General features: G+C 42.3%; 1 protein-coding gene across 3 annotated transcripts in view; it reads right to left on the bottom strand.

The window, feature by feature from the left end:
- RNLS (renalase, FAD dependent amine oxidase) overlaps nucleotides 1-27,199 on the bottom strand; it is a 278,209-nt gene that overhangs the window by 5,621 nt on the left and 245,389 nt on the right. Inside the window, exons 7-8 of one of the 3 annotated variants that reach the window (XM_035008559.1) lie at nucleotides 15,749-15,867; nucleotides 13,964-14,170 (exon numbers count right to left, since the gene is read on the bottom strand). The exons of 1 other annotated variant lie outside the window; for it this stretch is intronic. In XM_035008559.1, coding sequence (XP_034864450.1) covers nucleotides 14,164-14,170; nucleotides 15,749-15,867 — 126 coding nt within the window. In that variant the 3' untranslated portion in view covers nucleotides 13,964-14,163. Of the gene's footprint in view, nucleotides 1-13,963; nucleotides 14,171-14,387; nucleotides 15,868-27,199 lie in introns of those variants that run through there. One more of the 3 variants, XM_035008558.1, reaches the window with a different exon arrangement.

Here is a 27,199-nt window from a genome sequence, read left to right as displayed (position 1 = left end):
TCTGACTCTTGGTGTTGGCTCAGGTTGTGATCTCGCCGTCATGGGATTGAGCCCCAGGTCTGGCTTCGTGCACTCAGTGCGGAGTCTGCTTCAGATTCTCTCTCCCTCTGCCCCTCCCCTGCTCATGCAGGCTCACTCTCTCTCTCCCTAAAATAACTAAATAAAATTTAAAAATCTAAAAAAAAAAGTTATCAATGAGATGATGCGTATAAAGCTGTTGGTATAGCGCCTGGGGGTGAAAGTCTTCGATACGTAGGATTTACTCCTACTACCACCACTCCTATTTTACAGTAGTGTTAGTGGCCTAAACCTATAGAAATCAGAAGCAGCAAATATTTTTCCTTTCTAGGAAGTGTGCCACAATCATTGCATAAATTGGAACTCGTTCTGTTACAAGTGACTTAAATAAACCGAGTCAGGCTGGCGTAAGTCAAACGAGAATTTATCAATTCACATAATTCAGCTCAAATGAAGTCTTCAGGTCAGAATTTATCTCCTCATCCTGGCTCCACCTTCCACTGTGTTGGCTTCATTCTTGCCCTTCCCATGGGGGTCCTGCCAGCTCTACACTTGTCCTACATGGTGGCACGGCTATGGCGGCTCCAGGGGCCGATCTTCTCAACTTTAAGTCCGGTGGGAAACTCATGCAAGGCCCTGAGCCTCAGTCTGATAGAAGGAGTTCATTTCATGTGTATTGTACCCCTCACTTGGCCAGGTGTGTGGCCAAGCCCATGGGAGGCACTCATTTGCTCCGGCCTAGGAATGATCCCGTCTTCACCCAGGGCGGAGCATGCAGCCCGCTCTAGATGACACGGACCCAGGATAGAACAAGCAAGGGGACCCAAGCAAAGTCTTTGGAAGGAAAGACAGTGGATGTCAGGAAGATAATGGACAGATGTCCACTAGAGTCAGCAGATTGTTGGAGTCTCTGATAAAGATTAGTGAAATTCAGGAAGGCATATCCTCTTTGGAGAAAAAGCAATATAATGCAAACTCCAGGTGAATCAAATACATCAGACTTCTTGGGCCCCTTGAAAAAAAAATTTGGTAACTGTGAGATTGAATAAAATGTTTTCATGCACAAGACCCTAGTTTGGCATTCACAAAGAATGGGTATAAACTGACAGTTCTCTGAATAAGGGAGTATTTACGATGGGATTCCTGAGAACCGATTCTGTATATGTAAATAGGATTAGGGTACTAAGCTAAGGTCCTGTGCATGAAAGCATTTTATTAGTTCTTTTTTTTCCTTCCTCAATTTCCTGTTTTTTTCCACTGCTTGTTGGGTGCTGTGGCAGAAAACCAAGGTGATGGTGACATTAGCCAGGTCTGGGTTGTCATTCTCACCCATCATCAAACCAGGGCCTGGCCTAGCTCACTCCTAGAGGGTGCGTGTGCTGAAACAGGGGACTCAGGGTTCGCTGGGTCAGATACACTATGTGCACAACTACCTCACCTCACGATGGGCAAGGACAGAAGCCACAAATGTCTCCAGAACATTCGGAACAGGTCACAGAGCTCCAGAACCAGGCTAGGAGGACCTGAGCAGTACCCCCCTATTCTTGGTTAAACTGTACCATGAGGGGCCCTGGGAGGAACCCAGAGGAGGCCTGTTTCAACCTGAAGAGTTGCTTCTCCTGTAACTGGTTAACTTATTTATACGACAATAGAAATTGTTTGAATAACGTCCTATGACTAAAGCAGACTTTGAAATCCACTTACCTCACTAGAATCCTTCATATTTCTGGTGAGGACTGAGAAGAGGCGCCTAAGCCAGCTGAGGACAGAAGCCTTCCAAACTCTGAGGCCATTTTTAGATTCTGGGATGGAGATGACCTTTTTGACAAGAGAAGACAGGAGTCCAACAGACAGTGACGTCTGTTTCTACATTTACAATCTCTATCAATTGACCTTTGTACTCCTTGGTGAGTCTTCCACTAAGAGATGCCAATTAGACCTGTCTGACCTCCCCCCCCCCCCACTGTTGTCAAGATCTCCTTTCTATCCAACTGAGGGTCAGATTTTGTCTTCTGGCTCCTCTCCACACCTTTGCTCTGAGGACTTAGCTGGCTTTGCCTCAGTTTTCAGGTCAGACGCTCCAAGGGCAATTTAGAGACCAAGCCTTGCTTGTCAGACACTGGTTTCCTTCAGCCTCAGTTGCTGTCTTGGGCCTCAGGAGTTCCGAGGAAACTGGATGCGGGGGGCCAGGCATCTCCTTTGTGTGCCCTGACACTGTCTTGAGAGGGGAACCCATGCGTCGACCTGCTCAGTGCCCACCCCCACCCCCACCCGCCATGAGTCTGGTTCTACGGGATGAGGAGGCCCTTGTGACGTCCTGCCAGGTCATTTTTTTGCTAGTGAGTGACCACATTTCTCAAATACTAATTAATGCCTCACCACTGGACAGAGGGTTGGTGCCATCCCGACTCGCAAGCAAACACCTTTCCTGATGACCCCAGTGGAGCCCCCAGGAATGAGCTCATTTCCCAGAAGGGTTTCTTCACCTAAACATCAACTCCTTGTTCTGGGGGAATAAAACAAGAAATGCCTTTGGAGTGTCTCTTCTCAAGCTTCTAGAAAGCCAGGCTTTTGCATGCTGAGGTGGCTTCCATGCCCTCATACATAAACTGCTCTGGGCGGGCTGGTGGCCTGTTTGATAATCTGAGGTCTAGCAAAGATTTAGCTCTAAGAGGTCACCAAGAGGTCATGGTCTCAATGATTTCCTCTGTTATTTGTCTTTGGCTTGCGGTATTGGTGCCTGCCTTTGATAGAAGGCCCTTCTACCACCACGGCACTGAAGCAAGCATTTCAGGGCTTTGGTTTGAGGTGAAGTGTTGGCTCCTAGCGCCGTGAAATGTCGCTGAGTAAATCTGAGAGTATCTAATTCTGTCCTCTGCTGATGAGCAACTTCATTTCTTGGGGTTCACCGGGGGCGCTTCCCAGGCTCGGAACAAGAAAGGGATTGTCTTGGTGAGGTCGGCAGGTTTTCTTTTGAGAAACTCCATTCTCGGTTCCTTGGGAGAACTCCTTTTGTCGTGAGATGGAGAGAAAAGCATTTCTGAGGCCTCCAGAGTGCATCTCTGCTTTCTACACGGTTCGAGACTCCCTGACCCCGGCCACTGAGGCCGACCTAGCTTTGGATTTCTCTTCTTAGTGTGAGCAAACCTTCCGGGGAGCTCACAAGCAAACCACAGGGGCATCCTTGCTCTGGAAAGCTCAGAAGGCTCTCGGGTCCCCAGAGCGCTGGGGAGGATTTCTCAGCTCATTTCCTGTTCTGTTGTGATTTCAGACACCTGTTAGCTCCCATCTGGGGCAGAGAAGCCCGGATTGCATAGGATTTTGATCAGACATGAGGGGCCTGAATCCAATACCCGGCACTTTGGCCCGGAAAGTCGGTGGCATTATTTATGCCCTCTGTTCTTGTTCCCTCAAAAAAGCATCCCGGCCCATGGAGACACGAGGTCCCTTTCTGTGTGATGCGCCACCCTCTGCCACAGAGCGTGGGCAGAGACCGTGTGCTGAGCTGGGCCACGTGCATCAGAGGACAGGATGGGCCATGTGCTGGAGCCCTGCGCTCTGGGGGGAGGAGAGCTCTGGGCACTGCCAGAAGGGCGAGGAGTGCATAGGACAGGGAGATGTCCAGGGAGGCAAGTCCCCAGAACAGCCTGTCCCTTCTCATGGCAGCCGGCCTGCCCCAGCCTCCTGGGCCCTCCAGGTTTGGATGCAGGGAGAACTGTTGGGCTAAACAGGATGAGAGCAGGGATGTACTTCACGGACCCTCTTTCATGGCAGGATTTTCTAGATGAAACCCAGCTTACATAGAGACCCAGGGCACCGAAGCCAACGTATTACAAAATTATGGCCACTCTTCACCATGTGTCAGCATTCTCGATCTTTCTCTTTCTGTTATTTTAATTAGAAAAGCAAAACAAAACAAAACACTTTTTGGCTCACAAAATTGCTATTACAAACCACGTCTGAGTTACAGCCCATATTTTGAAAAGCCCCATAGCATTAGTACTTAAAGCAACACCCAGGAACCTTATGTGATCTGGGTCCCGGGGCACTTCCCCAGAGATTCTAGTTCAGTCTCAGGGCCCCAGAGCTGCATTTTGTGTTCGCCTAACTCGAATAGGACCATGGGGAGGGCAGGAAACTATTTTGATCCCTGATCTTCCCCACATGTTTTGAATGGAGGGCTCTCGGTCGATGTTGGTTGGATAAATGAATGATGGAAAAGCAGGCCTGGTGATTTAGATTTGTGCCCCCAAGATTACTACTATGTTTGATATGCCTTTTAATTTTTTTTTTGTGGGGTCATATTTTACTTGAATATAATTTCAAGCATACAGAAACGATGCAAAACTAAGACAAAGACCCCCATTTATCGTTCACCTAAATTTCTAGTTTAGTTCCTTTTGTATATTCTCACTCTCCCTTCCATCCATCCATTTAGCTATCTATCATCTGTCTACCAATTATCTATCATCTGTCTACCAATTATCTATCAGCTACTTATCGATGTATCTATGTATATATCTACCTATCACCTATCAGCCTTAACCTATAGATAGATATAGCCAATATTCTTTTCTTCTGAACCATCTGAGAGTTCATTGTGGACAAAATGCCCATTTACTGCTAAATAGTCAATATATATTTTCTAAGAATGCAAACATTCTTTCCTGCAGGTTACAGTGTGAGGCCCCTTAGATCAGAGGCTAACTGCCAAATAACTAAACAGTGGGCAAGGCTGATCTTCAGCTAGCTTCACTGGTGACTTCATCCTCCCTCCAGCCCCATCCAGCACACTTCCTCCTGTATCTGTATTACTGTCTCGGATTTTATAATGCAGATAGTCAGATGATCTCTAGTCTCAGCATTTGCTTTGAGATCCTACATTGGAAGCAGGTTTAAGTCTTCTAATCCGGGGATTCCTAAGTGCAGAAATTATCTGACTGCTTCCTCTGAAGGCCCTGGGGAAATTCAAAGCAAATATAAATTACCAGACATCAGTCCCGGAGCTTCGATTCAGGTAGATGGAGGTGTGTGCCCAGGAATCTGCATTCTACCACCTCCCCCTCCCCCAGATGGCTGGAGTCAGCCAGGGCTGGGAAGCAGAGTCCTCACACCCAGCCTCTGATGGGACACTTCCCAGGATGGCAGAGAGATGCCCCCGGAGATCTGCTCCACGTTGGACATTTCTGCTTGTTGGAAGTGCCTTTCTGATAATACTAGCTTCACTTGTTCTCCTGCTGCTCCTGGTCCTAGTTCTGCCCTTTGAAGCACCTTAAAACAAGGTCAGTTGGCTGCCTGTTTGCTCATCGTAAAGCTATAGACAAAGTATAAAATGGAGAAAACAAAAACCAGAAAAAGTATAAAAATTGCTCAAAATCCCACCACTGCGAGCACCTTGTTAAGATTTCAGTATATTTCCTTTGGTCTTCATATATGTCTACACATAAATGCACATTATACACACCGTGTGTTTTAAAAGAATGAAGATCATAATATGTTCCGGTCTGAATGTTACGTATTTTAGGTTTCCTCTCTTAACGATATATCATAAGAATTATTCCAGATAGGTAAATGTGCTTGGGAAGCACCTTTTCAAGTGACTACATTAAATGCCACTGTTTTGATCTACTGGAATTTATTCAAATGCTTCCTATTACTGTTGACTTAGGTTATTTCCAGGTTTTCACTATTATAACTAGTACTGGAAATGCACATATTACAAATAAATCATTGTCTGCATCCTTGATTATTCCTTTGAGCCGGTTTCTTAGAAGTGTGATTATTGAGTCAAAAACATGCTTAAGAAACCACATTTATACAGACTGCCAGGTTATGATGCAGAGAGGCTGTGAACATTTTAACTTCTGTCCCTTTTGATCTCTTTTTAGAATTTAGTAATTTTTTAAAAGATGCTAATTTGCATTTCACTGTGGTTTTTAACCTGCACACTTTTGTTTAGTCATGAAGCAGAACATGATTGTATATATATGTAAGTATATACTATTTATACATCCTTGTACATATATATTTACACACATGTATATGTATATATATGTTGTGTGTGTGTATATATATATATATATATACATACATACATAGACACACACACATCCATACATATGTGTATATATTTTGAATACTTGCTAGGCAAAACATGTTTATATATATTGATTTGTGTGGGTATTTTGTTCCTCTTTTTTGGCCATTTCTGTTAAGTCGGATGTTAAGTAGAAAATAAATATAATGAGAGAGGGGGCCTCGCTCTCACAGATTGGTAAATGGTCTTCTCCCCCTTTTGTAAGAAATAGCAATTTCTTCTACCTGTATAATTCTTAAAAAAAGAAAGAAAAATGCCAAAATTTTAACTTCTTTTTAAAAAATTTTTTATTTATTCCTTTGAGACAGAGAGAGAGCATAAGTAGGGGAGAGAGGCAGAGGGAGAGGGAGAAGCAGACTCCCTGGTGAGCATATAATATACTTTTACTATAAATCATTTTAAAGTAGTGTTTTAATAATTGATCTGTTTTAAGTATTTGTCTGTATTTTCCTCTGTTTTTTAGGGGGATGCATATTTGTTTATATTTACCCATTTAATCCATCTGGAAATTATTGTAATGCATGGTATAAGGATAGAGTCACATCTGATTTCTTTCCCTTCCTTCCTTCCCCCCTTCCTTCCTTCTTTCCTTCCTCCCTCCCTTCCTTTTTCTTTCTTTCTTTCTTTCTTTCTCTTTCTTTCTCTTTCTTTCTTTCTTTCTTTCTTTCTTTCTTTCTTTCTTTCTTTCTTTCTTTCTTTCTTTCTTCCTTCCTTCCTTCCTTCCTTCCTTCCTTCCTTCCTTCCTTCCTTTCTTTCTTTCTTTCTTTCTTTCTTTCTTTCTTTCTTTCTCTCTACCAAAGAGCTAGCCAAATTTCCTCAAATCATTTGTTGAATAAATTGTCCTTTCTCATTCCTTTTGAATGCTCCCTTTATCACATTGAGTGTTTTACAGCCATTTTTTTCATTGTTTTTTGTCAATTCTAGAACCAATGGTAAACTTCTTCATTTATCTAATTTTACAGTATGTCTTAATAGCTGATAAGTCCCAGGTTTATGACTTTCTTGCTCATAAACTACTAGATATTTTCACCTGTAAATTTTTTTGATGAACTTTAGAATTATTTTTTTGTGTTAAAAATGTCTATTGTGATTATGTTTAATTCATAAATTAATTAGAGGGAAATGAAAAAATTAATAGTATTTACTATTCCCCTTCATGAATATGGTATATCCTCCTACTTATTCAAATGTTTAAAATATATCATTTGGCAAAATTTCAAAATCATTTCCTTGTATAAATTCTGGATATATCTTCTCAGAATATTCCTTTCCATTCTATGTTTTTTGTTAATAAAAATACATACAAGATATATTTGCATTGATTATACTATTAAAAGTTATTGATCTTTGCATATTTGTATTTAGCCTCCCTAGCCATTTCTCATTAATTCCAGAAGTTAGTTCAACTGAGTTTTCTCAGAGTATAATCATATTGATGGCAGTCATAACTATTTTGTCTTTCTTTTTTTTTTTAAGACTTTATTTATTTATGAAACAGAGAGAGAGCAGGGGGAGGAGCCCAGGGAGAGGGACAAGCAGACTCTGTGCTGGGCGCCAAGCCGAGGTGGGCCTCTATCTCAGGACCCTGAGATTATGACCTGGGCTGAAACCAAGAGTCAGAAGCTTAACTGACTGAGCCACCCACGCATCCCCTATTTTGTCTCTCTTTCCCTATGTTCACATTTTAAAAAATGTTCCATGCCTTAATGCATTCCCTAGAAATTTCAAAACATTGATGTGAGGAGCTTTGACTTCTTCCCAATTTAATGCAGATGATTCTAGTGATTTGTTCTTAACTGAGATGTTTGTTATGGTTTTAGAATAGTCTATCCCTCTAAGGTAGTGGCCCCCTTTTCTGAGTTTACCATAAGCCTTTACCAGTAATCTAAGTTAATTTTATGACACAATTTTAAGCATCTATTGAAATAATTATAAGGTTTTTATTATTGCAACTATTAACATGAATTATCGAATGAATGGATTTCCTAATTATAGGCACATTGTCTTAGGTCTTTCCTATAACACAGAGCTTACTTTTCTCAATTGAGTGACACTTGCCGATTTTTTTTTCCATAGTGGTCTCTGTACTTTGACATTTTGTTTTCTGACAATCTTTTGGTTTGCAGCAAATAGTTTGTTTTCCAAAGGGTAAATAAACATGGCCTATTGTAATGGTTAAAACCATGCGTGAGTGAGTTTGAGGTTGTGACTGTCTGACAGAAGTGAGTACTATACTAGGTCTAACTTTCACCACCTTTAAATCAATTCTAATAAAAGAATACCAAGAAAATGAAAATGTAAGCCAGTAAACCTTCACTGCCTGTTATTGGTAGGTAATTAACCACAGGAGCAGAATTTGCTGCCACGTGAGCTATGCTGTTTCTATGGGGAAAGCATCACCTCGCCCACTCTGGCTCACAATGTGTTCACACACACACACACCAACTACACAGAGACGGACCCTTCCACATGCTGTCTTTCTAGAAGTTTCTCCTGGCTTTTTTAGAATATAGTGCTCGTTTTCACTTAAATGTTTTCTTCTTTTAATCATTGAATTATTCAACAAAAATATATTCAGGGTCTACTAGGTGACCTACTGTGTGCTAGGTGTTGGGGAAACATTTTAGATAATTTAGACATGATCCCTGTCTTTACAGAACTTGCTTACATATCCACCAGTAAGACTCGAAGTTTTTTCATTCTCATTTTTTGTCCCTTGTCAGAATTTAGAAGTTGTTTTTCATTTCTTTTGCTACACATTTTAAGTACGTAATCTAGCTTCCTAATTGCTGATGGTCTGAATGTTCTCGAATTAGTATTCAGTATGTGCCAGGCATGATTCTGGATACTGGGGATTCCACAGTAAAGGAAAAAGACAAAGATCTTTGTCCCCGCGGAGCTTGCTATATTTTAGTGAAACCCCAATTCCAAAGCTTTGTAAGATTTATTCAACTTTAATATGCTATGTATACCATATACCACAATATGCTATGTATAGGCACTAAACAAAAAAAAAAAAGGAAAAAAGAAAAGAAAAAGTGAAGCAAGCATTCTGGAAAGAGAGCAATGCAGAAGTTGGTGCAGAAAAGGGATTTCTGGTTCATAATTATTTAAATTGAAATTCACATAACCTCCTTCTCCAGGTAATTCAATTATCTGTAGTTCTAATAAATTCCAATATATATATATGTCTCCAGCTTTTCAGGTAGGATAACACAACACAGACTCAGCACGCTTCTGTAGTCTGGCATATTACTTTGCTTGAATTTTTGGCTTCGTAGGCAGAAACCTTTAAATAGTAGGCAAAATGATGAGAAGTGAAGCATAAGTGTTTATTAGGCAGTTTCAAATGGTAGAGCAGTGCTCCCACATCTTCCCACCCTCCAAATAAGGTCCTGACAAATACTTGCAGGCAGCATAAAGTAGGAACTTTCTGAGATCACCTATTGACTCTGAAGAGAAATGATGTAGTTGGAGTGGAGAGAAGGTACTGTTGTGATTATCTCCTCTATTGTGGATAAGGCTGATGCATTTTTGTTCTATGGGATCATTCTGTACCAGCAATGTTTCCCTTTGGTACTTACTAAAATTAGAATAAGAAATGTTAATTAGTTGAATTCATTCATTCGCTAGATCAACAGATTTTTGCTGTGTACTTCCTATATGTCAGGCCCTGCTTTTGTGGGTCTTGTGGTTTAGGTGGTAGGTAGACGCTGAATGAGTAAGTATACATGTGATTGGTATCACAAGGGAGGGAAGATTTGATTGGCTCATGGGAAATGGGGTGCCGTGTATGTTAAATAGCACAGCAGTAAGCCCTAAGAGCATTCATTCATTCATACACTCAAGAGTCAACAAGGATTTCTGAACACAAATGAATCTGCACCCGAACTTACAGTGGCACCTGAAGATAGACCCTGGTGCGTTTTATAAACACTGACCTGGCTTCCTAGCTGGGGTCAACCAACTGAGCCACCCAGGCGCCCCATCTAGCTGGGGTCTAAAGCATCTATACTACCTACAAATGCAGTGGTGGTTATGAGAGAAGATTATTTTCTTTTCCTTTTTTTTTTTTAAAAGACTTTTATTCATTTATCTGAGAGAGAGTGAAAGCGAGAGAGATCACAGAGGCAGAGGGTGAAGCAAACTCCTTGCTGAGCAGGGAGCCCGATGCGGGGCTCGATCCCAAGACCCTGAGATCATGACCTGAGCCGACGGCAGACGCTTCACCGACTGAGCCACCCAGGCGTCCCAAGAGAGGATTATTTTCAGAAGTCATATTTCACTAATGATAATAGTAATACTAACAGCTAAAATTTATTGAACATGTTCTAGGTGCAAAACACATGCTAAAACCCTTTACATTGGATATTCTATAACCCTCAGAATAACCCTAAGTTCGGTAAAATTAGTATCCCCATTTTACAGATGAACGCCCTGAGGCTTAGAGACGTAAGAAACTGGCCCAAGATCACGCATCTAGTAGGTGGTGGATTTGAGAGGTCATGGAACCCACCACCATGTCAGGGGAACTTACCAGGAGTTAGGTTTCATTTTTAAATGAAGGCCAGGGACAGGAAATGAATCTGCATACTTAGCCAAACATGTTAAGAATGTGAAAATAACTCACTCCTAGTTTTTACAGTGTTTCAGAATAAATAATCTGAAGGAGCCTGTCCAAGCATGCAGCTTTTTGCACACATGCTTGCAAAGGAGAAGACAGTGTTCACTGCAGAGAATGTTCCTACATTTTCCACCTGCCCTACTCCTGGTAATGACTTATCCTGGTTTCTTTTCAAGGCCTGCAGCTGAGCAAACCACATTACCTCCCAAGGGACAGGTGTCTGCTTACCACTTGGAGCAGGACAAGAGAAAGTGGCCCGTAGCTGGTCTCAGGTGGACACTACCATTATGTTACACAAAGGCTGGGAGAAACCCAGAGCTTTTAAGCTTCTGTGTTTCGCCGTATCTGCGATCAACACACATGCTCCCCTTACCATCAACTCTCCCAAGCGTCCTATGTAAATGCAGAGGAAACTGGCCTTCACGGGAGCCTGGAGGCACCAGGAGGATCGGCTCATCCTCTTCCTCCTCTTCCCGTTCATCACTGCTCTTAACCATTTATTAAGCACTTACTGTGTGTCCAGCACTCTGCTAAGGTTGTGTGCACGTTCATGCCTCACAACAATCTTATGAGATAAACGAGATAAAATTCTTGAACTCCTTTCTCAGATGATGAAGCAGGCTGTGAGGTTATTTAACTGCCTCAAGGTCACGCAATGAGGAGCAAAGTCTGGATTAAAACACGGATCTATTCAGCTTCTGAGGATGCGCTCTTAACTGCAAAGCTACACGGCTTGCCTTCAAGGATTTACAATAAGGCATAGGATCAAGGAACAATGGACCAGATGTGTGGATCTAAGATAAGCCTCTATTTACATAAAGTGATAGGGCTGAGATTTAGAGGTTCTTAATCTGGGGTCCACAGACCTCTGAGTGTCTAAAAATAGATTGCAGAGGCCTGTAACCCTCTAGAACAGGAGTCAGCAATTTTTTTCTTAAAGGACCAGATAGTAACTATTTTAGGCTTTGCAGTCCCTATGGTCTCTGTCGCAATCACTCATCTCTACTGTTGTAATGCAAAAACAGCCACAGACAATACAAAGGAATGGGCAAGGCTGTGTGCAATAAAACTTTATTTACAAAAATAGGCAGCTAGCAAGCAGGCTCTAAAATGGTGTGTGAATTCTATGTGTCTATGTGCATTTTCATTGTTATTAGGTGAAGATTCATAGTTTTCTATAGTTCCTCATGAAGATTCAAAATCCAAGATGGCTGAGAACTGGTCTAAATGGTCTCCAAGCCTGTCCAAACCCAGACATTCCCAGATTCTATGATTCTACATGTGTTTTAAATTAACACTCTCTTAAAGACTCTCTCTCACTAGCAGGCTCATCTAAGGCAGATGAGCCTCTTAAGTGGATTATAATCACCATCCGTGGAGAAGGAAACAAAGAACATATCCCATTTCCACCTTCCCTGGCTTACCTGTCCAGATGGTCCTGGCGGGAACACAAACACATTCCCTACTGGAATACAGCAGCTCAGTCCTGCCCCAGGCTCGTGTGAGCTTTGCTGAAGCTGCTTCTTCTATGTTCCACTGAGCCTTCTCCACTGAAAGCACTCAGTTGTCTTAACCACAGCGATGCGCAGTTTGGACTCGTGGAGTCAGCCAGGTCAGCCCAGGTATGGTGCGGAGGGCGGGACGTTGTTGGATGCGTTTGACTGACACATCTCCGCATCTGTTCAGGGACCCCCTCCCAAGAAAACCTAGTTCTTTCTCTTTGGATTCCCCAGCTTCTTGAGTTAGAGCATCTTATCTACTGCCTGCAATGACACCAAGGTGGACCTTTACCCCACCTCCCACTCCATGGGACTTGTCTGCCCCTAACTGGACTCTTTGGGTGGACACCGCTGATGATGGTCTCTTGTGCCCACTGCAGAGCCTGGTACCATGCATGCTTTGTGTGTATTTTTTAGGTTATTAGTGCCAAGATCCCCGAAAGCTTAGTCAGTTTTAAATTCTCGCATTACTTCTGAAAATCAAAATAATGATTGTCCAGTCACCTCGAAGAAAAAGCCAGATTGACTGCTTTAAATTTTAGGGTGGGGAAAAAGCGATATATTAAAACAAGGAATCACAAATACTATGAATCACGTGATTGCACTTCGATTCCAGGTTTCTGAGAATGGAGGATTGGGCCTGGAGGAAGAAACAGGAGAAAAAGCAGAAGGGGAGAAAGGCAGGACAGAGGTCAGGAGAAGGACACAGGGAACGACGAGCCCGACAGGTTCACAGAGGGAAGGACAGGTGCGCAGGGGTCTGCATGCTTAGCCAACCGTGCCTGCGCTGAAACTCAGCATCACCAAGATGCAGCTATTTGTCAGAGCCAGCGACCCCCGAGGAAGGAAATAAGCCAGCAAATGAAAATCACGGGAAGATCCATCATTCAGCCAGGACTTATGGAGACTTTATTCCGTATCAGACGCCTGTATATATCACATCAGCGTTAGTGTTAGCTCTCTGAAATGAAGCCTCATGAGAGAGCCACATACATAGTGAGGACCGTACCTCCAACTAGTATTTTGGTTCAGCTTTGGTGACCATGTTCATCCAGCAGCAGTGTGGTGCCTTGTAAATAGAAAAGGGTTATAGACGTGTGGGCTCCTCTTCTGGCATATCGTTATGTATATTATATATAAAGTATATACTCGTACATACATATATATATATGTACTTGGATGAATATATACTTTATATACAATATATATGTATGTACTTGGATGAGTGTGTATGTGTGTGTGTATGTATACACATATATATGTACTCGGATGAGTATAAAATACCATTGTAAATGTAAAATTGACCTTGTTCTTTTTACTTAACAAGGTAGTGGGTAGGCGGGGGGTGGGGATGATGGCATTTTGCACAGAAGGCTTGGTGACTCAAGGAAGTGTCCTTTTTCCCCCCTCGGTAATATCTGGTCTGGGATTATTACTGCTTTCTCGATGTTTTTAGACATACTTCTCCCCTTCAGAAATGCCAAAGGTGAAAAATACTATTCCACTGCTATAATTTGTCAACCTTGCTTTCTGAGCAAGAAAGATCTGCATAGACGGTTTAGTAATTAAGCTTTTCAACACTGCATCATAAAGTTTTATTCTGGCGAAGGCTATATTTATCAGCTAACAAGTATTAAATCACCCCACCACTCCAGCTGTTTCTCACTTAAATACGCTCCTTTCAAAACAGAGCAGCTTTCCTTGGCTGGCTTGATTTAATAAAAGTTCTTGTTTGCAAATACCACAGTGCTGTGTGGTCCTGCGGGCTGACATACATCCACCTTTGCAAGTGCTCCAGATGCTTGCCGGCCCCTACTTCCAGGAGCATTGGATGCCCTCGCCCTGGGTCTTTCAGGGCATCCTGGCCATCTGAGTTTCGTGGCCCTCTAGGCTGGCCTCCAGCACAAGATATTTTTCTTCCTGGTTCAATTTCTGAAGGGAAAGAGGTGAATGAAAATAAACAACACAAGCGGTGGATACATTTTATTTCCTCATTTGAGCGGCAGGCAATTGGCCTCTTCCTCGCAGAGATGGATCTACGTGTAAAATGAGTTTTCAAAACGACTCAAATGGCGAAGTAATGATGATCTACATACTAAGCAGGCTTGAGCTTTTTCCCGTACGTGCCATAGATTTTTCAAAACAGATGCGGAATTATTAGGGAATTAGAAGGAGTAGATATTAAAAGTCATCAGTAATGACTTAGATGAATCTTTTCTCTAAGTAACTCACCCTGCCTTCATAAGTCCTATTTTGCTCTTTTCTCTGGAGGATGCGCGTTCATGAGACAAATATAACAATTGTTCTTAAGGTTTCAGGAGGTTATTAATCCAATGGCTCCAGAATGGCATCAGTTAAACACAAGATAGTTAACACATTTGAATGTCTTTTCAGCCATGCTTCCAGGGTAAAACCCAGAGAAAAACAAATGTTAATTAAATATGGGCCAAAATGATGAAAGAAATCTCAATATCGGTCATCTCATCAAACCAGAAATCACATGCAGTTCCCCCTTCCTTTAGTGACAGGTAGCTGGTTTAGAAGGCAGGGATCAATTTCTGTCCAGCCAGCAAGTGACGGGAAGCAGGTGGGTCACTGAAGCATGTGGGTGATATGCTGAACCTCTAAGTTGGCAAATATTGAACTATTTTAAGTGCATCTATTTTCCAGTTCAGTAAATTTTCTTGTTGTATTAAATTCATTAAACTCGACACACTCTAAATGCCACACAGGTCATCCCAGGGACCACATGAAGTTAATGGCACCAGCCATCCGGTAGAGCAAGAGGTAAAAATCAATATATTGTCTCTCAGCTTCTATTTAATTTTTACCTTTCATGTTAGGACTGAATTCTTTTTTAAGGTTAAAAACTATGATATGACTTGGAGAGTCAAGTTGCATCTGGTTATTAAGTGAAAATTTGAAGAGCGGTTTCTTTGTCATTCAATTGCCCTCCAAACGATATTCCTAGAAACAATGACATCTATGACCTACTATTCAGGATGGTTTAATAACTAGAGAGAGACAGAAATTATGCTCTGTTAGCCACAGTTTGGGGGAATCCTGTAGTTCAGCAATTGGCAAAAACACTGAATCAAGGAGATTATAAATGAGGATTGGATAATAATTATTCTTTATTTGGAATGGAAATTTTCAAAAGAATAAGGATTTTGGAACATGAACTGTTACTCTGATTGGACATGCTTTTTTGGGAGGGCCATTTGTTATTCTTAAGCACTGTTTTCCTCTAACGAGGAGTAGTCATGACAATTCAGAAACACCACGAAAGGTGCATCGTACAGGGACTTTTCATTCTAGCATGGGCTGTAACTGTCAAAATCATAAAATCAATTTTATACTCCATTTGAAAAATTTTCCAGTAATTTCTCTCAACAAAATAGAGAGCAAAATAATCGATAACAGAAACTTGTGAAAACAAAAACCCCAAGCTCACACAGAGGACAAAGGTACAAGTGCTAAACATGGTTCTTTAAAGCTTCTAGAACACACCGGGCAGAAGTGATGCAGCCATCGAAGTTGGACTGGGTGAACGCATCCCCTCCACACACAAGGAAAGGTTTGAGATGAAGAGTCAACTGGCCATAGGAGTTGATGGCAGCATTTGTAACCTGAAAAGGTTAAAAACAACAATAACTACAACACAAAAGGATTGTGGTTGACATTCTCTGTCCTCTTGTGCTGTGATGTCAGCACCCACCTGAAGAAATCGCCATGTCTCACAAAACCGAGACCCCTAAGCCCCTCTCCTCACCCAAGTAGTCATGCTGACCTTCTCAAATGTTGACATTTTCAGTTAGTTGACACACTTATCAGAACTTGAAAATTAGTGGGTCATGATAGGCTCAATTAGCTGGAAGTACAGTGTTTTTTTTTTTTTTGTATAAGGGGGAAATGATAGTCATGAAATTATTTACCAATAATGGAGTCCCTGTGACGTGCTAGACAAGGGAAACAGAAAAGAGAGAAGGAATGTGTCCTTAAGGATTTTCCAGTTCAGCACAGAGTGCGGGCATATGACAGCATCTAAGGGCTAAGACAGGGTGAGTAAGAGGGCACTATGGGAACACCTGGGGGTACCCAACCCAGCACACCCAGATAGAAAAGCCTTCAAAGGGGAGGGGACGGGTCATATCACTTGAGTTCTTTTTTTTTTTTTTTTTAAGATTTTATTTATTTGCGAGAGAGAGAATGAGAGACAGAGAGCATGAGAGGGAGGAGGGTCAGAGGGAGAAGCAGACCCCCCGCCGAGCAGGGAGCCCGATGTGGGACTCGATCCCGGCACTCCAGGATCATGACCTGAGCCGAAGGCAGCTGCCCAACCAACTGAGCCACCCAGGCGCCCCAATATCACTTGAGTTCTGATGGACACGTAGGAGTTTAAGAAACAGGGATAAGGCTTTCCAAAGAGAATGAGCAGCAAGCATAAAGGCCCCATAGTCCCTGAGCAAGAGAGAACAAAGTGTGTTTTGGAAAGGGGCTAATCAGAAGAAGGGACATGGCTGAGAGGCAAGATAAGAGGCACTTAGTGTTTTGGAATTAAAATGTATAATACTTCTAAACAAAAGTCTATTAAAAATGTAGAATTTACTACTTATGAGGGGCACCTGGGTAGCTCAGTCAGTTGGGTGCCTGATTCTTGGTTTCGGCTCAGGTCAGGGTCATGAGATCAAGCCCCATGTAGGGCTCCACGCTCAGCAGGGAGTCTGCTTGAGATTCTCTCTCTGCCCCTGCCCCGACTTGCACGCTCTCTCTCTCTAAAATAAATAAATAAATAAATCTTAAAAAAAAAAATAAAAGAATTTATTACTTATGAGCCAAAGGGGAGAGAATTAGCTAAAGTCTGGGATTTATTTTATTTTATAGAACGAGGTTTATAACATTTGAAATGCTGAAAAGGCATAGAGGTTATTTCCTGAGAAAAATATTCTGAAAATTGGGAAGGATGTTACTAATAAGCATTCACAGCCAGAAGAATGAGCGGGCGACAGGGGTGTGTGAACACAGTCATCTTGGACATGAGACAGTTTGGCTCCTGGAGAACCAAAACCCCCTAAAAAACAAATCACAAACTTATTATAAAGGCAATCTTGGGGTGCCCAGCTGACTCAGTCGATAGAGCATGCGACTCTTGATCTTGGGGTTGTGAGTTCGAGCCCCATGTTGGGGGTAGAGTTTACTTAAAAAATAAATCAATAAAATCTCCTCCTTTATAAAAAAAAAAAGTCAATCTCACTTGGGGTTGCTTCCCTGCACAACTTCAGGGCATGACATTCACACAGACTACAACAGGGCAGTTCTGGTCTCTTATACGTGTTCATGGAAAGTAATAGGCTAAGGCCCATGAGGAGTTGTTTATTTAAAAATTACCAAAAAAAAATCAAGAAATGTATCAAATGCTATTTGGATTATGGGGTTGAGATTTGGTTCTAGGTAAGCTGAGTTAGTACATGCTTGGACGATTTTTTAAAACCAGAAAAAGTTGGCATAGATTTTTTTATAAGCCATATTTAGCTTTAATAAGGAGGTTAGTTACAATTATTTCTTTGTTGAATCACTAAAGATAGGGATGTTTAAAGTCCTGTGTTGCTCAGATACGAATGTAAAATTTTAAGAGCATCCTCTCATTTTCCTGGAGGTCACTTGATAGGAGCAGCATCTTTCATACACACTGCAGATAATCTTCTTTAAAAGTTATGCCACAGGGGGTGTCTGGGTGGCTCAGTCGGTGAAGTGTCCAACTCTTGACCTCAGCTCAGGTCTTGATCCCTGGGTCTTGAGTTCAAGCCCCTCATGAGGCTCCTCACCCAGCGTGGAGCCTACTTAAAAATTATACCATAGTTTTATTATGTTCAATTGCAATTTGATTTTTCCCAGCTTTATTGGAGTATAATTGACAAAAATTGTATATATTTAAGGAGTACAACTTGATGTTTTGATACACATATGTATACATTGTAAAATCATCATCATAATCAAGCTAACTAATATATCATCAGCTCGGTTATCATTTTTCCTTCCTTTCCTCTACTCTCCTCTCTTCTCCTCTCCCTTTCCCTTTCTCTTTCCCTTCCTTTCCTCCCTCCCTCCTTTCTTTCTGGTGAATCACTTTATGATCTATCGTCTTAGGAAATTTCAAGTCCACAGTACAGTACTGGTAACTAAGTCATGTTGCTGCACATTAGATCCCCGGAACAGACTTACCCTGTGTCACTGAAACTTCGTACCTTGGACCAACATCTCATTCCCCCCTCCCACCAGCTCCTAGTCTTCACCATTCTACTCTCTGCTTCTATGAGTCTGACTAGTTTAGATTCTGCATAGAAGTGAGCTCATGCAGCATTTGTCTTTCCATAGCTAATAATCTTGAAATCGGCTCACAAGATCTTTGAGTGGGTATAACAGACAACACAGAGTGTGGACACTGAAGCACAGACTTGGGTGTTCAGTCAGAGCCTTTAAATTCCTACTTTATTTTATTTTAATTTTTTAAAGATTTTACTTATTTATTTATTTGAGAGAGTGCTTGTGCAAGCAAGGGGAGGAACAGAGGGGTAGGGAGAGGGACAAGCAGGCTCCACACTCAGTGTGGAGCCCGATGCAGGGCTCGATCTCATAACCCTGAGATCATTACCTGAACTGAAATCAAGAGTTGGACGCTTAAACAACTGAGCCACCCAGGCGCCCCTAAATTCCTACTTCAGATAGAATTTAAACAGGTTGGATTATTTGATTTGCCAGTGAAACACTAAGGGAAAACTGTTAGGTTCTCATACATATTAATGATTTCAGAGTGTGATAGCTGGTAGTCTGAAAACAAGGGATGTTATATAAACATTTAAAAACCAGACAAGACTGGGCAGAAGCTTGGCAGTCTGGGACCATTGAGTAGAGGGGCAAATCATTTTCTGACTTTTAATAGGCCATGAGGGTGCCAGCTATGTTTTCCCACAGTCATCAATGCTCCTAATAATGGCCCCAATATTCAAGAACCAGTTCTAATATGCATAAAGTATTACTTGTTAGCATTTCTTGAATGTTTGCTGCATACACATGCTTTACATGTGCACCCATTTAATGAACACAGCCACCCTGTGAGGCGATTACTGCTATTCTCATTTTATAGAGGAGAACACTGAGACTCAGAAAGATTGTCACCTGCCCAAGGACAGAGAGCTAGGAGGTGAAGAAACAGAGATCCGAACAGAGCACGCGGACTCCAGAACTCACCCTTCTGACACTTTCAGAAATATTTCCATGAAGACTTTATTTATTTATTTAAGATTTCATCCATTTATTTGACAGAGAGAGACACAGCAAGAGAGGGAACACAAGCAGGGGGAGCAGGAGAGGGAGCAGCAGGCTTCCCGTTGAGCAGGGAGTCCGATGTGGGGCTCGATCCCAGGACCTGAGATCACGACCTGAGCCGAAGGCAGATGCTTAACGACTGAGCCACCCAGGCGCCCCTGAAGACTTAATTTAAACAAAACAAACAAAAATGTTTGATGGTCACTGGTAGTTTTATGCATCTGAAAATTCATATAAACAGAGTAACTCATTCATATACATATATACGAATGCACATATGTATAATACAAAATAATGCATGTCCATATATATGTATTATTTTTAAAACAAAACAAAAACTTTGATGGTCTCTTAGCTTAACGCATCTAGAAAATCACATAAATGGGATAGCTCATTCAGATGTACTCATATATACATACGTGTATGTCTATATATAATTTACACACATGCACACACCAATCTCCATGTGCGGTAAAGTTCTGACACATTTCAGCTGACATCCCGGTACAGATAAAGCATCACTACTGCACATTAACAGGTATTAAGCAGGAGGGAGCTGGTGGGAGAACGTTCTGCCCAAGGTGAGCTGGCAGTTTGTCGGTGCCGTGTCATTCCGTTTGATGACTGGTACGGGCCAGATGCGAGGTCACGTGGCTGGAAGACTGGGCTGCTGATTGGCCAAGTCTGCAGTTTGGGGAGGAAATCAGTCTCACGGCGTTTAGGTGACTCACCTTGAAGCGTGCTTCAAACACGCTCTTCTTTGTCGTGTTTCTGTGACTTTGAACCAGCCGTCCTGCGGGGTGATGGTGTGCCATTCCCCCCTCTTCGCTGCCCTTCTAGAAGCAGCACAAACGTCACCTGCACTGAGGTCTTCGTGCTCTGCCGGGCAGGGCAAGAGCCTTTAGAGCGAGTCATTTTATCTGTGATGTTACTTGCTGTTTTGCACTGTAATTACGTCCAGATTTGTCTCCCTTCCTAGACTGCATGCCTCGAAGAGCAGGGGCTGGGCCGCACCAGTCCTTGTATCCAAGGCTGGGGATGGTGCCTAGCCTCTATTACGTGTGCAATGAACGTTTATTGAGTTAAAAAAAAAAAAAAAAGACAATATTGTACACGCAATTGATCAAATGAAGGTCTTCAAAGGGAACCATCTACACAAAAAGTGTTATTCAGAGGCACCCACTGAGCTGGCAGAAGCTCAAATGGAAGAGATACTGTATTTAGGACGCTCTCAATAGTGACAAATTCAGGGCTGTCCTCTCGTCATGTGAACTGTTTCATGTGAACATCTCATGTGTCATATATGAAGCAGAACCACACAAAGCTGCTGACTCTGCAGGCCACAGATGTGAAATATTGTCCATCTTCACATGGCTTAACCTAATGGGTTCTTTGTGTCGTGATTATTAGCTGTAAACATATACACAAGGAGTCCCTCTGGTGTGAGAATGAAATTGAAGATGACAAGAGAGAGGAGCAGACCAGAAGGCTAACAGCGACTTCAAAATGGGGATTGTCAACAACATGAAGGTGCTAATTAGCAAAAAATAATCCAGCGATACACTTGGTGACATGCATTCTTCCTTCCGCACCTCAGCTGACGGCGGAAGCTCAGGCATCTACCCAAACACAACAATCTTGCTGTGTGGCCTCAAGCACGGCCATATTTTAGGTTGATCCATTCTAGTTAGCTGTCCAGCCCATGATTTGGTTCCTTAAAACCAACCTTTCCGAAATGTGGCACTAAGGGACATCCATGTGGGCACAGCAAGATGAGGTCTCACCGGTTCTAATCCTAGATGCTCAACCAACCTGATAAGAAAATGTGACAACATTTCAACAATTAGCTTCTTGCTCCTGCATTTCCTCACTTGTCACAGATGTAAATTATACTGTACTTCACTGACTCTAAGGCACAGTCAACCGGAAGAAGCACCAGTATTTTATGCACCAATGAGGAAGAAAAATGGTGGCAACGTGACACATAGCTTTATATTTACTAGAATAGTTCTCTTGTACTTATCTACAAGCAGTTCTTTTGCAAAACTAGAAAGGACATAAAAGAGGAATACTGGTTAAGCCGTTCCAAAAATGTCTTCGCATATAGAGCGTGACTTCCCCACTCTAACTCAGAGTTGTCCACATCCGTGCTCCTCCCCACATCACAGTCTGTCCTCTGTGCCTCCTAGAGCATTTCTTACATGAGTGCTCCACTGGATTGTACTTTCTGGCATTTTCTCGGAGCCACTGATACCCGTCTTGCAAGTTCTGGTCATGCACTTTCTCTGTGGCAGGGAAGAAAGGTTTCCAGACAGCGACCAGGACTCATACTCTTTTCTCAGATGGTCCTCACATAATTTGTTAATTAAAATATCAAGGGGTTACAGTGGCGGTCCCACTGTTAATCCACCCCAAATAGCCGTGTTCACGTGTGTGAAAACAACCTCCTGACTGAGTCCTGGTGTATCCCGACTCCGTGGTGTCTCACAAGCAATGAAATATGGCAAATATAAAATGGGGTAAGGGGATGGGGTGATGGGCATTAAGGAGGGCACTTGACAGAATGAGCACTGGGTGTTGTATGCAACTGATGAATCACTAAATTCTACCCCTGAAGGAGAGAAGTATGGTGGGTACTTAATATGAGTAAATGCATAGCAAGTCCAAAGATAATGAGCAGCAGGATCCTTGAAGCAGGGCTTTTTCTGGTCACAGCATCTCTGGGTCCCTATGCGACTGTCTTCAGCATTGCCAGTTTAAACCCTCCACGTTCTCAGTTCATCCAAAGGAACAGCCTCAGGTGAAACCGACAGAGAATCAATCTGTTCCTTTCCAAAGGTAAACGTACGGATTCCAGGACCACGTGTGGTTGTCTTCCCAGCCCATTCATCTCCTCACCCCTGCGATTGGGGTGACCCCTGTGCCGCATCTCCGGACAGATGCCACTAATTGATTGTGGCATTCTTTCCCACGGAGCCCAGATGTGGCCGAAGCATCCTCCCCACCTGATGGCTTCAGGCAGATCAACTGGACTTGGCACTTGAGAGGAATCCTATAAAACCATCCTGGGTTCGAAGCCTGAAGAACAACCACGTAATTACAAATAAACGAATTAAATATTTTTCACTGTTTTTTTTTTTTCTTCTTTTCTCATGAAGCCAGGAGAGTATGATGCATTGCTTTTGTCCAAACCAGACATGTTTCAGAGCCAAGAATTAGGAGCACATCAGGAGTGATTTCCTCTAGATGATGCCAGACACCCACTTCTCATTTCTTCTAATAACCACCCCCAGCCCTTAATTCCTAACGTCCCTCCATGCCTTTGTCCCTCCATGGGTCACAGTGGGGCTTTGACAGCCGTGTGAAAATAAGACAGGTACTTTGGCTCTGGCCACAATACTACAAAACTATCAGGGTTCATGGGAAAAGTAGGGTTGGAGCAGATAATTCGAAACCTATAGAACTCTGACCCGAGCACTAACACAAACAATACGCATCATAGTAGAGTGACCAGCATGATGGACGTTCTCCCAGCCTCTGCATCTAGTGACATCTCTGTGGCTTAGGCTTCCTCCTTCAAGATATAGGCCCTGGGGGCAGTTGCTCCTAAAAGACCATTTTTTAAAAGATTTTATTTATTTATTTGAGAGAGACAGTGAGAGAGAGAGCACAAGCAGGGGGAGCAGCAGAGGGAGAGGGAGAAGCAGACTCCCCGCTGAGCAGGGAGCCCGATGTGGGGCTCGATCCTGGGACTCTGGGATCATGACCTGAGCTGAAGGCAGCCACCCAACCGACTGAGCCACCCAGGCATCCCTAAAAGACACCATTTTGATTTAAATTTAAAATATCCAGGATGTAGCCTTCTTCATCAATTCATATTTCACTGAGGGGGAAATGTCTTTGTGATTTCGTCATCAGCACCGACAGGTTTGCTGAAGAGCTTACCAAGGCGGAAAACCCAACGGTTGTTAAGGCCACCATGACAACCACGGTTTGTCCTAAAGAAAGGCACCTCTGGAGGTTTTCAGGTTTTTTCTTCAGACCTCCCTATTTGCTAAGGCTTCCTCTTTGCTTGTGAGGAAATTTACCCAGAGCGCTTGAAAACATAAACATGTCCGAGACCGATACTATTCCCCATGACACTGATTTTCTAGTTTGCAATTGCATTTGAAATAATTCACATTACAAACCAACCAACCCAGGTGCTATAAACGACTGAGTACTTTTATGGCTTTCTTACGTTGCCTTATGTTCCTGAGGGTCACGTCAATCGGACTTGCGTATGCCTGCGTCTTGGACAAACGGAGATGTCTGAGGCTTCCCTTGTGCTTTTGATAATCGCACTGAATTTTTAAAATTGATTTCTAACAATTCCCGTGTCGGAGGGTGGCTCTTACCTCTGACTGTTCCCGGCATCCGGGGAAAGCTTACTGTCTCCTAGTTGCACACTACCTTGACGGGGGCAAGCTCTGAGTGACAGTCCCCTTCTGAGCTATGGGCCACACTGGCAATATGAATAGCTAGAAGGGCTGAGATGATATGGGGCTGACTCCTACATTTCTTCACTTCCTCTACTCTGCAGACAGTAAAAACCTGAACCCTCTACTCTGCAGACAGTAAAAACCTGAATCCATGCCATGGTACATAAACAGCAGAAATTGAATACTTGGTTAACTTATTCTTTTATGACCTCAATGCAAAGCTCAAAGATAGTGGTTCCCAAAAGTCAATCTATTGCAAGAAGAGAAAAAATAAGGAGAATTATGAGCTTTTTCACAGAGCGAAATGTATTCTATTTATAAATTGGTTATGAGGTTCTATCTTTGCTATTTTTTTTTTTTTTGGTTATTCCTTCCATTAAATTCTTGTGGCCGTGTTTTTACTTTTTAAATTCTTAATTGCAGAATGCAAAGATAGCAATATTATACTGGTTCCCAAAACATTTAGAGGGATTTTACTGGTCCATGAAATAAAAATGCTTGGAACCATTACTACGCAGTGAGGTGCTTGATGTGGCTCAGAGCACAGAGATGTTCAGCCTGAGGAATGTTTTCCATAAAGGGGTGGGGGTGCTGGGAAGCAGAGGTCAGCTTGCAGAAACCACCAGTAATCTCAGGTAACACTGCATAACCTTCGTTTGGACTTGGTGAGTAGGTAAGTAATTTTTAAAAATGGAATAAAATCTTGTGTACGACTCATTTCCCAGAAACTTGTGCAATCTCTCTTCTATCCAAATATTCATCTAGCTAGAACTAGAATCTGGGGTAACACATCCTTCATCTGTTCACCTGCAGCTAAATACTCAGGTAGTAAACTTAAGGCTGTAGAGAAAAATCGGGGTTAGGGGAAAAGGCTTCATCAAATGCAGAATGAATGCCTACCTTCAAACTGCATGAGGCTAGGGAGAAAATGTGGTCTGTGTTGATTCTATGTATACATTTCCCCATTCCTACCACGTTCCCAAGGCACTGGTTTGAGGCATCTATCATATTCCTGTTTACAAAAACAGGGAGAAATGTAAACAAAAGGACGAGAGACCAGGGCTTGTGCTCATGTTAGTGGAAATGTCTGTTTACATCTTTATAGATGGGGATCCAGCCCAGGCGGTCTGAAAGGATGAGACTTCATTGATGGGTCAGTGAAAAATAATATTAACCCCTCAGCATTTTTTTCTTCAGGAAAAAAAAATGTGTGCTATTGGCTAAATTAAAAATGTAGTGTTTCTATCCCTTTCTTTTATTTAAAAAAAAAAAATCCCTTTGGGGACTAATGAAAATGCCGTAAAAGGTTGCTGATTCCGCTACACTTAACTCACCAAATTGCAATCTGGTAAGAAATATTTGTTATTTAAAAGCTTTGCAAGTCCTCAGAAACAGGGAGCTACAGGGGTTGTTTTGTTTTGTTGACGGTTATTTTTTTTTCATTTTCGTATTCCCTGCATCTCCTCCTCCATTGTATGTGGCTGGTGTTGAATAAATGTTTGCTCAAAGGATGTGTGCACATGGGCCCACCAAAAACTAATTCAAACTTTTGAAAGTTTTAAATTCTCTGTATTCGAATGGTCTTTAAACGTGGAGGAACTTTTTCTTCTCTCTATGATAATAATTTTCTTTATTGTTGTTTCAGTCTCTGAAATTTCCTTTACCTTCGGAATTACCGTGTTACTTCCTTCCTTCTGTGTCATCGCCCTCGACACCTGCCCATTCTAACTCAGCTCTTCCTCACTTGCACCGTCCAGGAGACCACTCTTCTTCGGGTACCTATGCTCCTTTCTCTGACCCCCAGAAAGCAGGATTCGCGGCCTCAGGCTCACCTTTTGTAGATCCCAGGCAAAGGCACCGGGGGTATCTGACTCAACCTGAATTTCAAAACAGCAAGTGAAGACAGTTTCCTACCCAGACAATTCCACCTCACCTCATAAAATGGTACCGTGAAGAACACCCTGGAAAGTGTGTAAGATCGAACTAGACGAGTGTGTATGTGTGAACATGAGTGTGTGTGCGGGGGCGTGATAGGACATACAGATGTTTGTCTTTATTTTTAAAACTGGAGACCCGAGTGACCCAGTCCGCGATGTTTCTAGTTCACGTCAAAGCGGCAGTGAGCCTGCACAGACATGAAGTCTAAATATTCCTTTAAATAACTTTCTTTCCTGGGACAAGGGGAATGCATTCTAGAAAGCTCTAGGTGTCAGGGAGGAAAGAAACCAATTCTTCTGGGTGACCTAGCCAACTTATGTCTTTATCTTTTAAAAGTTCTCTCTTAGAACAGTCAACTCTCTGTGCTCAGAGGTTTGTGGTACAGCCCGAGGTCCTACACATATGGAATATATTTGCCGTATGATTAAGACAAGTGATGATACGGGTTATTTCTTAACCATACGCTGCATATTATTGAAGATAAGTGATACTGAGAACTGGGATAATAATGATAAATGGGAGGGCTGATTATTCCACTTAGTCTATTTTTAGGCATATTTCCTTAAAAAAAAAAATTGCACTTCTTGTGGCCACTGGTGTTTGAGAGTTTCCTATGTTACAGTCCTCTGTATTCACAAAGAGCTTTATCAACATTGTTAATTGGTTCTTATGCATTATGTTCATCACATCCTCTTGCTTCTGTTCAACACGTCTTTCCGGTGTTCTATTATATTTAATGGTGATTTCATAAACCCGTTTCTTTGTTGTGCTTTAGGGAGAAGGTTTGCTTGTGCTGTGGGCTCCCGGCTGCAGAACTCTGTGTCTGGGACTACGGACAGTCGCTGTAAAATTACTATTGGTTGGAATACCCTAGGTGTGAAGAAAGTGATGTGGTTTGGTCAATTCTCAGTGGAGCTTTTCGCTTTATTGGTATTTGTCTATTCTATTTTAATAAACCATGGGGTAGATGTGAGCAGGAAGCGCCACAAATCAATTATATGATCCATGTAGCAGCTTTAGTGGGGCTTGAACGGTGAAGGACATATTTTGCTGAAACTGTATATTCAGTTCCTGAGGTCTATATTCAACCTATTTAGAGATCTATTCTATCTTTCAGAGTCCTGAAAACACTGGAGCAGTCTATTTCAACGAGGAGTTGTTCATAAGCACACAATCAAGAATGAGATACTGTTTTCCCTAGTACTCTTGCAGTGAT

Source organism: Mirounga leonina, unplaced genomic scaffold (assembly GCF_011800145.1).
Source record: "Mirounga leonina isolate KUSES-001 unplaced genomic scaffold, KU_Mleo_1.0 Mir_152, whole genome shotgun sequence".
NCBI classification, from domain to species: domain Eukaryota; kingdom Metazoa; phylum Chordata; class Mammalia; order Carnivora; family Phocidae; genus Mirounga; species Mirounga leonina.
Note: the sequence above shows the minus strand (reverse complement) of the source record. Positions and strands in the feature narration are given on the sequence as shown.